At 34.1% G+C, this 12,480-nt stretch overlaps 1 protein-coding gene across 2 annotated transcripts; it reads right to left on the bottom strand.

Annotated features, from left to right (window-relative positions):
- Positions 1-3,995: 3,995 nt before the first annotated feature.
- Positions 3,996-5,559, bottom strand: LOC108806960 (AT-hook motif nuclear-localized protein 27). Of its 2 annotated transcripts, none has more exons than XM_018579178.2 (2): positions 5,286-5,559; positions 3,996-5,163 (listed from the first exon to the last, which is right to left on the bottom strand). In XM_018579178.2, the coding sequence occupies exon 2, from the start codon at positions 5,050-5,052 to the stop codon at positions 4,150-4,152; it is 903 nt and encodes a 300-aa protein (XP_018434680.1). In that variant the 5' UTR covers positions 5,053-5,163; positions 5,286-5,559; the 3' UTR covers positions 3,996-4,149. The 2 variants fall into 2 exon arrangements, with proteins under 2 accessions (XP_018434680.1, XP_018434681.1); XM_018579179.2 differs by having other exon boundaries at positions 3,996-5,142.
- Positions 5,560-12,480: the final 6,921 nt, after the last annotated feature.

Raw genomic sequence — 12,480 nt, 5'->3', positions numbered from 1 at the left:
CTGACAAGAAATATTTGATAGTAATTATCCTTTTTATAAAATCTTAGACCAAGAAAATGTAAAAGACTATATAATGTTAATTTTCCTTTATTCAAATCCTAATTAAAAAGATCATAAACCAAAAGGAACTACAATTATTCACATATATATATATATATATATATAGAACTAATTTCCTTCATATTTGATCATCAAACATAATTATTGACTCAAGACAAATATAAGGTAGGGTTCTGTATCCTAATCTTCGCATGTTCTTTTCTTCTTATAAACTTATGTTGATTTCTTTTGTCATTATTATCATGCTGCCTATGTAAATTATTACCACAATAATTATTAGGCGTTTGTACAGGAATAATTATCACTCTATAAAGATATTTGTTTATTAATGCAAATGTTGTTTCTTAAAATAATTATTATTTTCTTAAAGACTTCATATATAATTTTTATATATATGTAAAAATATTAAACCTAAACCCTTAACCTTACCCAATTTCCCGACTCTAAATCTTAAGTTTAGATTAGTTAACCTTAAATTTTTTGGTCGATGTTAATCGTAGGATTATAATTTTTTTTCCTTTTTACAAGTGAAAAAATAATAATAGTTAGTGTAAACATGTAGTAGTATGAATGTAGTATTTTTGACAATTTTTATTTATTTAGAACTAGAAACCTTACGTGCTGACGTATTCACTGCTCCATAAAATATGTTATATCAACAACATGAATATTTGATAGTTTTTAGTTTTATCTTAATAACATGTATTAGAAAAAACACATTCAAAAGAGATGAAAATAACGAAAGAAAAGAAGATAAAGAAAAAAATAATTTAGTAAATGACATTAGTCTAACAAAATTTAGGATAAAATGTGTATTAAAAACTAGAGTAAATAGAAAAATATTTTAATTAGAAAAATTAAAATATTATTAAATAAAATATTTTACAAATATTTTTTTAAGGATTTTAGAAATGGAATTTATCTTAAAATTACTACTAAATATTTTAAAATTTAAATATAATATTTAATAATTTTGAAATACTTTTTTAGAAATTAATTTATAGTTTAGTAGTATATATATTTTTAATCATAAAATATTTTAACAAATGTAACAATATCATCAAATATTATTTTGCAATTATATTTTGTTTAAAATTATAAATTACTATTAAATCATATTTATGATAAATTATTAACAGAAATCGTTTTTGTTATCTTAGTATATATTTATTTATTTATGAGATAGTTTAACTCATATCACAATTTTAAATATATAATTGTCATGTGCCACAATCATGTTAACTATTAACTTTGAAGAACTAGGCTCAATATAGTCTTTTATGATAAGATTTCATTAAGATTTTAGAAAAAGAAAATTAGTATTAAATAAATTATTTTTCAAATCGCTTATTTTTGGTTAATTGAAAAAGGAAAATTTCTACAATTTACTATTAAATAATTTTAAAATTGTTTTTTTAACATTAAATAATTTTTAAAATTAGTTCTTTCAAACTTCGTTTTGTTTTTCATGGTACATATATTTTCAATCATTACATATTTAAACACATGTTGAAATATTAGAAAACAAATTATTATCAAATAATCTTTTGCAATTATCTTTTGGTTAGGGTTTTAAAATTGGAAATTTACTATTAATAATTTTAATAATTAATTTGTTTTTTTTAAATTGGTTATTATCTTAGTATATATACTTTTAATTATGAGATATATTATAACAAGTCATATTTTTAAATTTATAATCGCCATCATATTAATTATCAACTTTGAAGAACTAAACAACTTTGTAAAAAGTATTAAACAAAAAATAAATTAGAAACTTCAACAATACAATAAATTATTTAATAAAAATCATGAATAAAAACTATCTATTAAATAAATAAATAAAATTCATCTATGTACCTTTATTATAAAATACAAATTTTAATTTGAACTTATGTAATTTTTTTAATTATAAAATAAATCTCACACACCATATGCAAATCAATCATAAAATTATAACAAAATTATAATTATTATTTTATGTTTTTATTAAATTAAAACATCAAACAAAACCCGTTGCAACGCAACGGGCTCATATCTAGTGGTTTATAAAACATCATAATGAGTTACTTTACAAGATTAGAGGATAATGTATAATATCAAGTGAATAATCTTTTTTTTTTTTTTTTTTTGCTTAACGTATCAAGTGAACAATCACATACTGGAGTTATATGTATGTAATTATGTTGTGTGTGTGTGTGCAAAAAAGTTAGGCAAAAAAAAATTATGTTGTGTATGTGTCTTTTATCATGCAGAAAGTTTCAGGAGAAAATTATAAATAGAAACTCAGTTGCGTTTGATCAAAAAAAAAAAAAAAAAACTCAGTTGCGTATTTCAACTTGGGCTCAATTGCGTGCAAGTCAAACATGAGAATTTGATTATATATACTTATATACACAATTAGGTATTGCTGCCAAAACAAAAATACAATTAGATATTTTTATTCGATTTCATTTTTTTGGCAAAACAATATTTCTTGCTGAATGAATATACTACCACAATTGAAATTTTAACGTAGAGAGAGAGAGTTATTTGGTTGAATACTAGAAATGGATCTTTGTATAGGAATCATACTATACATATATCATAAAATCTTAATTGCAAGTACTTTGCAAACCCACTTCTCTTTTGGAGTTGATATTGGTTTATCTAAAATATTTTGGTTGTAATTTTTCTTTGTTAAATACATTGGTATTTTTTTACCCAAAAAAATACATTGGTATCTTTTAAATAAATATTTAAGCTTCATCTTTTTTTCCTAGTCAATAAATATGTCCCTAGGGAATTGAAACATTCCTCTTTTTCACATGTCTTGGTAATCAAAATCCCTTTTTGTTATCTTGCAGCAGAAACTGACGCTACAAGTCTACATATGATTCGTGTTCCTAGTTAATTTTCCCAAGTTAAGGTCACTAATTCATACGTAACCCACGTGAAATAATATTTTACTTAATATTTCTAATGGGCTGTAACGGTTGTCTTTAAAGGTTTTACTGGTGTAACCGCAGCGATTGTGGGAGTTTGCGGGTGCGGATGATTGCAGTTTTAAGCGCTTTTTTAAAGATTTGTACGACTGGTACAGTTGTTAAAAATTGTTGCGTTTATGGGATTCTTATAAATGGTAAACTACCAAACGCCACATCTGTTAAATAATAATTTAACAATTTTATGTAATTATAAAAATATTAAAAATCATAATAATATGATAAATATAAAATTTATATTTATAAAATCATATTATTAAATTTTAAAAATTTATAGAAAATATTTTGGTTTTAAAATTTTATAATATAAATTAAAATATAATATGAATACATTTTACAATTTCTATTATTTCAATTTAAAATTTTTGTTGGATATTTTTAGTATTAAAGAAAAAATATTTACCCTCCCGCAACCGCAAATACTACTGGAACCAGCTTTTGATTTTAAAAGATTCGGAACGGTTCAAAACGATTTGCAACGTTTTCTGTGATTGTTTCGAAACACCAACAACCGCTATAAACCGCAAAAGCTGCGTTTGCGGGTGGTAGCGGGAAAACCAGTCAGCCTACCTTGGTCCTTACCTAAAACTTCAAAGCAATTCTGCATGATCTCGTCACCAAATATCATTTGTATCTTAGTTTTTCTTAACAAAGTTAAGTGAATGTGTATTATACTGCAAATAGTTATGGAAGATCGTTTCGGCCTATGCGTTGTCATGTTGATATAAACATCAAAAACTATAGTATATTATACTATGCTTGTGGGAACTTAATTGTATAAAGTATTCATATAAGAGAGATGTACTCACATATTTCATCAAGAATATGTCGTAAACCTCAAAATTCCTTAAAAGAATCGAACTCTTTATTAAAATAGACCTATATATATATGTATTAAATCGAGCTAATAATAAGATTAGTAAATAGGGTGCAGCACGAAACCCTAGCAAATAAATAAAGAAATACATATATGGATTGGTCCTTTTCTAACAAGCAACAAGACGAAAGACAGAAAAACATTAAAACGCAAATATGCAACTACAAAAATAATTACCAAAGATTCCAAATGAAAGACGACTCTACAAAATGATTAAAACACATAAATTCAATTAAGAGGTGGTCTTGAAGGTGTACCAGCTCCCCATCCATGCAAATGTGGATCACCGGAAAACCCATAACCACCGACATTACCTCCTAACTGTCCGTGACGAGTCACTCCCGACGGCGGAGAGGCTGATGTAGCTTGCTGCATCTGCGGTGGTCCTCCTCCTCCGCCGCCTTCTCCCTCCTCCTCCTCCTCGATAGGCAGTCTCTCGAAAACCGCATTTGAAAACGAAGTAGCCATTAGTATAACCGGAGCTGATGCAACAAGCGGAGCCACGACGCTTCCTCCAACCACCTGACCTTGCCCTCCGGCCAGAAAAATCGACAGACCACCAGCACCAGGCGGTGCAGGTGGTGGCAAAACGGTTCCCGTTAGTGAAAGAATTTCAAACCTTCCATGTAAAGTCACAACTCCCTCAGCTCCAACACCACCGCCATTTCCAGGAGTGGCTGGCTGACGGAGAGTGACGTTGGAAACGGTGCCGTTTCCTCCTAAAACGGAAACCCCTCTGCCTCTCCGCCTAGCGTAAGTGGAAACACTCTCAACTATATCAGCCCCAGGAGATACTTCAAGGACGTGTGATCTAAGCGCATTGGGGCTGTCACGTGTCACTACGATCGGTGGCTTATCTTTGTTCTTAGATCCTGGTGGACGTCCACGTGGACGTTTCCCAGGTGCTGAGCTTGATGTAGCCCGGTCTGATGAATCTTGTCCACCCGGTTGATGATGATCTTTGTTTGAGTCTCTTGAATCATCCGACGGTTGCTGCTGCTGCTGATGGTGATGCTGGTCAATCAAGTTGATCCCGCCTTGCGGTTGAAACTGTTGATGGTGAATCTCCGGTCTGAAGAGGTTATGGAAGTATCTAGAAGCTCCACCGCCTTGCTCATAACCGCCCTCCATCGCGGTAGCATCTACTAGTTCCCTATCCCACCACTGTTTATTCGCCAGCACAAATCAACTTCTTGATTCTTGATCCTTCTCGCTCGTATACTGATGAGAGGTGAGGAAGATCTTAAAGAGAGAAAAGAATATCAAAATTCAAGATTTTGAGGAGTCAATATTAGCTAAAGAAGGGGCGGAAGCAAACAAAGAACAGAACTAAATTAAAGACCAAGCTAAGAGAAAAAGGTAACCTATATATGTCAGATGATCTCTCTCTCTCTAAGGTGCGGGAAAGGTAAGAGGGAAAACCCTATAGTTAGGTAGCTTAATTAGGGCAAGAGAATAAGCAGCTTCTTTTTGACTACAAGAGCGATTCTGACGTGTTCTGGAAAAGGAGAGAGAAGCTTGCGATTCATGTGCGACTCTGCAATAAAATTTTGGTCTTCTCATTGAACGAGGAAAAGGAATTAAAAGCAAAGACGTAGACCGAGAATTTAGCGGAGACGTAGACCGAGAATTTAGCGGAGACGTAGTTCCTTTATTATATATTTTAGGGGGATACTAATTATTAATATTATTTAATATAGTTATACAATTACGAATAAAAGTTTTTGAAGTGTATATAACGCACAGAAACCGACAAAAATACGTGTTTTAATGGTTATCCTTACACGAGATTCCAAAGAAAACTAGGCGTCGTCGCGGTTTTTCTTTGGCCCCATATAAATAAAATATGAATTTTGTGAATTTTTATAATTTGATAGCCTGAGATAAGATTAACAGGAGGAAACAAAGGGCGATTTGTTTTCGGGAAGCTATATAGACGAAATATAGAAAACGCATCATTTTCGACCCAATGTCAAGTGGAAGTTGGGTACAGATAAGATAAACGAATCCTACAAGGCAACACTCACTTTAAAGGAAAAAAAAATGTTCAAAGAAAAGAAAACAGTCACTTGGCGCGTGACTAAACCTTGGACCTCATCGGACCGTGACTGGTAATCCTAATTTTCAAAATGCACTGCACCCGTATAGTAAGACACCTAAAGCTCCTCAACGTGGACGCATGTGGGCAAAACCATGTGGAACCCCTTTGAAACTGACCGGAACCGTCCTTCCTCATGGCTTGCGGGACCCACGAACCATGGTTTTCGTCAGCGCAACCTGCCGAGACTCAGTGCAATGTACTTGAACCGGACACGTTAACTTAATCCGCACGTGTACAGACAAAAGTCACGTGCGGTCAAAAGGTCAGAGCATGAAAGTGAAAGGCAAGCAGTATGATCACGTGGAGGCGGTCGGAGACATCGGTACTTAGCCAATACCTTATCCAATCGCACTCCCCGGAATCTATCCAGCTCACCCATATCAGTCACTCACTCTTCCTTGATAATATGATCCTACTGATTCAGATCGGTCAACCCATTTCTCTCTAATTAATCATATACTATGTATCATTGAAAATTTTATTATTTTTATTATTATTTTTCTTTTATTATTATTATTATTATTTTCAATTAAAATATTATATTAAGTATAGCGTATATAGAAGTTATAACTCACCCTTTAAACAAAATCTACAATACTAAAAAGTTATGGCATCTAATTGAGAAACCAAATACCTTATTTTCGAGAGTTTTTTAAAAACGGTATTTCAGGAATGTCTCATCCCTGAAATCGATTGGAACATACTCACCATCATATAGCTGGCGGAACATTATTTCAGTTAGATCTCTGGTTAGCAAATGACTAATTAAAATGTTGGGAACAGAATTATATCCATATCAATATATCAGTTTTACCAGTAACCCCAATCTTACAGTTGATCAACTTATCGATCCAGAGTTGCGAATCTGGAAGTCACATGCAATACATGCTTTAGTGGATCCCTAGGATGTAAAGATTATAGAAAGTATACCACTGAGTAAGATTCACAGAGTGGATAGAGATGGATGACACTTTACACAAAATGGAAAATATACGGTTAAATTTGGGTATCAAGTGGAACGGGTTTATCTAGATAAGGCAAAATCTTTAGTAGTATTTGGACCCACTGTGGATTTACATAAGGCGTATTACTGGAAAGTTCGCTGCCCACCAAAAATTAAGCATTTTTTTATGGTAGCTGGTATCAGGGTGTATATCCGTGAGAAAAAATTTAAACATGACAGGGCCGTCAACGGATATAAATTGTGATAGATGCGGCGTTCTGGAGGAATCGATTAATCATGTGTTTTTGGAATGTCCTCCAGCGCGTCAGTTTGGGTACTATCTCAGATTCCTTCTAACACAACAATTTTCCCCACTGAATCCTTTTTCACAAATATGGATTATTTATTCTGGAGATTTTTTTCCGAAATTGGAAAATCATCAGTTCGCATGGATTTTATGGTACATTTATCAAGGGAGAAACAATAAGGTTTTCAACAATTTGGATATGGATTCTAGGGATACCCTTCAACTTGCGGAAACATAATCAAAACTTTGGGCTGAGGCACAAACATTACCTACACTGGTGACAGATCGACAACAACTGAGTCTCCCGTCCATTCCAGGACGCTGGTATTTTATGGATGGGTCTTGGAAGGATAACAAAGTTTTTTCAGGTCAGGGATGGTATAGTACTCTTAAAGGTTTTGCGGGTTTAATGGGAGCAAGAAATGTAATGGCTTCTCTCTCTCCTCTTCACTTCGAGGTGGAAGCATTACTTTGGACAATGGAATGTATGCGGAATTTGCATCAGTTTTGGGTCACGTTTGCAACAGATTGTTCTCAATTTGTAAAGATGGTGTCGGAACCAGAAGAATGTCATGCGTTTGCAACTTATTTGGCAGATATAAAGACCTTGTAAGAAAACTTTCACAGCTCAGAGATGATTCATGTCTCTCGCCCACAGAATTTGAAGACCGATAGCTTAGCACGCTGTGTTAGAAAACAAACGTCATTTATCGTGCACATGGATGAAGAGCTACCAGTTTAATTTACAGAGTCTACATGAGTCTGTATAAATCGATGACAGAAAATAAGTTATATCTCACGATTGATAATATAATGGTTAATAATATACCATAAATAATTTATGTGGTGACTAATAACTCACGGTTATCTACAATACTAAAAGAAAGTTTTAACTTGGAAAACTTATTTCACCTGTGGTGACTAATATTATAATGGTTAATAATATACGATAAGTAACTTGTATGTTTTGATAATAATTTTCAGTTTTTTTTTTCCAAAATTTAAGCACTTCAATAGGCTATCGAATTTCAAAGATCTTGATTTTGAAAAAAATCTTCAGTTCTATAAATAAATCATCGCCATTTATTTGTGAATCCATACTATTTTGTAAATAATTGATAAAAAACATAAACTCATATATTAAAACTTATAAAACAATAACAAAAATTTCTAAAGTCATTTATTTTGACTTACAAAAATTATATTACAAAATTTAATAAAATTTTAAAAACGTTTACAAAGATTCTGAATAATTTAGAAGATATAATAAATTATTTTAATATATAAAGAATAAAAGGTATATTATTTCTAATGGATATTGCAATAGTTGTATCTTAGAATGTTCTCTCTCTCTCTCTCTCTATATATATATATATATATATATATATATATATAATACTTAATATTTTATAATTGATACAATATTTACTTTAGTTATATGAAAATAATTATTTAAACTTTGCTAAATAACCCCAAAAATTAATATTTAGCTGAAATTTCTACAAATTTTATGTGTTTAAGATAATAATAATAATTTTTTTGGAAAATATATATTTGTAATTTGGATGTCCTAATAAATGGTTTGGGTGGCTTGCCCTGTAGACTGGCCCCTGAACTCACCACACCAACGGAAAAAACTCACCACTCAGGTCTCATCATATAATAGATTGTTGTGTCGTTGACAACCGCAAGAGTTATCTGTATGCCTGTATCAATAAACCTGGAATAAATCAGATAATATATTCCGACGTAACCTGATAAAACAATAATTAAGGTGATAATGATGCAGCTTGTCTAAAGAAATAATAGCAAAGATTTTTGAGGCTGTGACAAAATTAAAAATTTAAGATCCTAAACTAAATTTCCTACTCCCTTTAATAGTAGATTAATAGTTACTAACCCTACGCACTTGATATGACATCATTTAAGACGCCCAAAAACTGATGATTACAGGAACCTATTTATCAATTATCAGTGCGTATCTTTATATCATTTTTTTTTTAAATCACTATACGTATTTTTATATCTAAAATTTGATTTTTTCCGTATCAACCAAACGACAACGCTGTTAGCCCACAAGCGACATTACAGGCCCAAACCCAACAGCCACAACGGTCATCTCCAATATTATCGACTTACAGAAGAGAAAGAAAAGCAGAGGAGTGTACGACGAAGAGTTTTGGATTTACTCAAAACATATTTGATCTTCTCTTATCCATATTAGCTGCCTAATCTACTTTACAGCTAGCTAGTTAAGAAGATCTAGATGTTTCTATCAAGTCTGTATATATATCAAAGCTTGTAAACGTTATTCATTATGTTGAGTTAATAAAATCAGTAAAGTTTCTTGTTGAGTTTCACATGGTATCAGAGCCGCTATAACCTTAACAGGTGCTCCAATGGCGGATCTGGTTAACCTTTATCCTTTTCCAAGCAAAGTTCATGTCGTGAGCTCCGTCACTCTCAAGCTCACTGACTCCAACTACCTCCTATGGAAGACCCAGTTCGAGTCACTCATGTCCAGTCAAAAGTTGCTTGGGTTTGTCAATGGTGCTGTTGCGGCGCCTCCAACAACGCGTGTAGTCACCACCAATGAAGTCGAAGCTGTGGAACCAAACCCCTTGTACGAGTCCTAGTTCCGCACATATCAACTTGTCCGTTCATGGATCTTCGGCACTCTCTCAGAAGAAGTCTTGGGGTCGGTTCATTCTCTCACCACCTCAAGAGACATCTGGATCTCTCTAGCAGATAACTTCAACAAGAGCTCGCTTGCTAGGGAGTTCTCTCTTCGCCGAAGCCTCCAACTGTTGATCAAGAAAGACAAAACGTTGTCAGTGTATTGTCGTGAGTTTAAGTCTCTGTGTGATTCTCTCAGTGCGATTGGGAAGCCAGTGGACGGGTCACTACAAGAAAACAAATGTTTAACGAGGGCCATTTTCCTCGTTAATTCCTCGTAAAAGGAGGTTTACGAGGAATTAACGAGGAAAAGTGTTTCGTCGTTTATCGTCCGTCGTAACAGAACTTTCGTCGCCATTTCCTCGAACACCAGCGAGTCTTCTCTTTCCTCGTAAAGACGAAGTTAGTATTTCGTCGTAAGATCCTCGCGGTCTTTCCTCGTAAGTCACTCGCGGGGTTTCCTCGTAGAAACCACGCGAACAACGCGTCGTTAATTACACGTAATATCATTGAAAATAAATCCTCGTAATTTTGATGTAACTTCCTTGAAAATGTTTCCTCGTGAATTCCACGTAGAATCCTTGAAATATTTTCGTCGTAATAACCTCGTAAAGCTTTCCTTGTAAATTCCTCGGAAATGTTTTCGTCGTAAATAACTCGTATAGTGCCAATTTTCGAATTAATAAAAATATTATTTGAAAATATAATAATTATTAATTTAATAAAATAAAAGTATTTAAATATTGGATTTATAAATAAATTTTAAATAAAATTCAGAAGCAACAAAATATTTTATATATAAATAAGTTTTGGATTTTATAATACATAAACCAAAAAAAAAACTAAAAAAACTAAGGCTCGTTCATCGCCTCGTAGAATTCCTCGCTCCTCCTCGTAACATCTTCCTCGTTATGTGTGCCCGATGACTCGCCTGGAATGGGATTTTGTTGTTTCATGTTCCTCAACAAAGTTTCCCATTCCGGGTTTGTGGACGCTATAACGTCGATGAAGGCCTCGAGTCCACTCACACGGCTTTTGGTCGCGCCCAGCTCGGAACGCAACTGAGTGACTTTTTCGGTCTGTCTCTGAGCATAAGACGATGTCGCTCTTGGGACATCATTGACGGAACCGATCCCCAACGTACGTCCCTTTTTCTTAGGGACAACCTTAAAAAAAAAAAAAAGATTTGTTAGTTAAATTTAAAAAGTAAATTTAATGAATTAATAACTAAAAAGATATAATGTAAAAAATTTACCTCCTCGTAAATCTTATCCACTTCAGTTGTGGATAAGGTAACCGGTAATCCGTCGGCGGACTGCTGGGTCAGGTGAGTCTGGCGCTCCTCAACCCGAGCAACTACGTCGTTGTAGAATTGCTCGGACTTGCCATCTAAAAACTGGCCCGCCTTGTTCTTGTGGGTCCGCTCGTAAAGTTCCGGAAGAGTCGGGAGACGTCCCAACTCTTTGGCCTAAAAATATTTAAGAAAATTGTTAGAAATATATTTAATTATATTAAAAATGATAATTAAAAATTTATTATTTAATTACGTACCATTTGCAAACGGACACCGGCATGGGGTTTTTGGCCCGTAGAGTGTTGCATCGGGCCGTTACCGTGCTCGTCTACCGTGTTACGGGCGGCAGCACAAATATTTGCGATCCTAATGGAGTTAGGATCCTTCCAGTAACGGATCAGGCCGTCCCAAACATCCGTGGTAAGCTCAGAGGGTTTGCCACGGGTGTACCCCTTGATGGTCCAGTCAGCCTTCCAGTTGCATACCGTGTCCGCCAAGCGAACTTGCGCCTTCGCGTAAAACGCCTTCCTCACTCTCTCACTGACCCCGATAGACCAATGATATTTTTGCTGCAAAAAAAAAAATTAATAATCTGTTATTTAAAAAAAAATATAAAATAATTAATTAATAGAATTACTTACAGCGTAAATCTTGAACCACGTCTTTTTGATGTAGATCGGCGTCGACTTCCAGTTTGGATGCGCCATGGAGAAGTAACCTTTAATCGTCTCGGTTACATCTGTCGCAAGGCAATTGTCAACCCCAAACCTGGAAAAAAAATTAAATTATTTAATGAACTTACAAATTAAAATAATTAATTAAAAAATAATGCACTTACCACATAGTCCCGTCGGGTCTGTCGGGATCTATGATTGGTAAACCAGCTCTGCCTGGCATACCGAGAATATCCTCGACAGTGTACTGCGAGAAGGGAACTGTAGGTGGCACCATGAGATCGGAATGAACAGCGGCGGGGATCTCAGGAGGAGGCACCGGAGGAGCCACCGGAGGAGCCACCGGAGGAGCCACCGGAGGTGCCATCGGATGAGCCATCGGAGGAGGCATGGGAGGGAAGAAATGCTGAGTCTCGGGAACAGACTCCTGATCTGAAGAACCGGAACCACCGGCACCTGAAGAAGAACCTGGCGGGTCTAACTGACTACCAGGCTCACCGAACATCTCTCTGTAGTGAGCACTAAGCAAATGCTTGCGAACCTGCAAAAATATTTTTTTTTTAG

This window comes from Raphanus sativus, chromosome 6, assembly GCF_000801105.2.
Source record: "Raphanus sativus cultivar WK10039 chromosome 6, ASM80110v3, whole genome shotgun sequence".
NCBI classification, from domain to species: Eukaryota; Viridiplantae; Streptophyta; class Magnoliopsida; order Brassicales; family Brassicaceae; genus Raphanus; species Raphanus sativus.
The sequence above is the reverse complement of the archived record's forward strand: the minus strand, read 5'-3'. Positions and strand labels throughout refer to the sequence as shown.

Excerpts from the sequence above, each read along its gene's own strand:
- LOC108806960 (XM_018579178.2), bottom strand. The coding sequence starts at position 5,052 with ATGGAGGGCGGTTATGAGCAAGGCGGTGGAGCTTCTAGATACTTCCAT.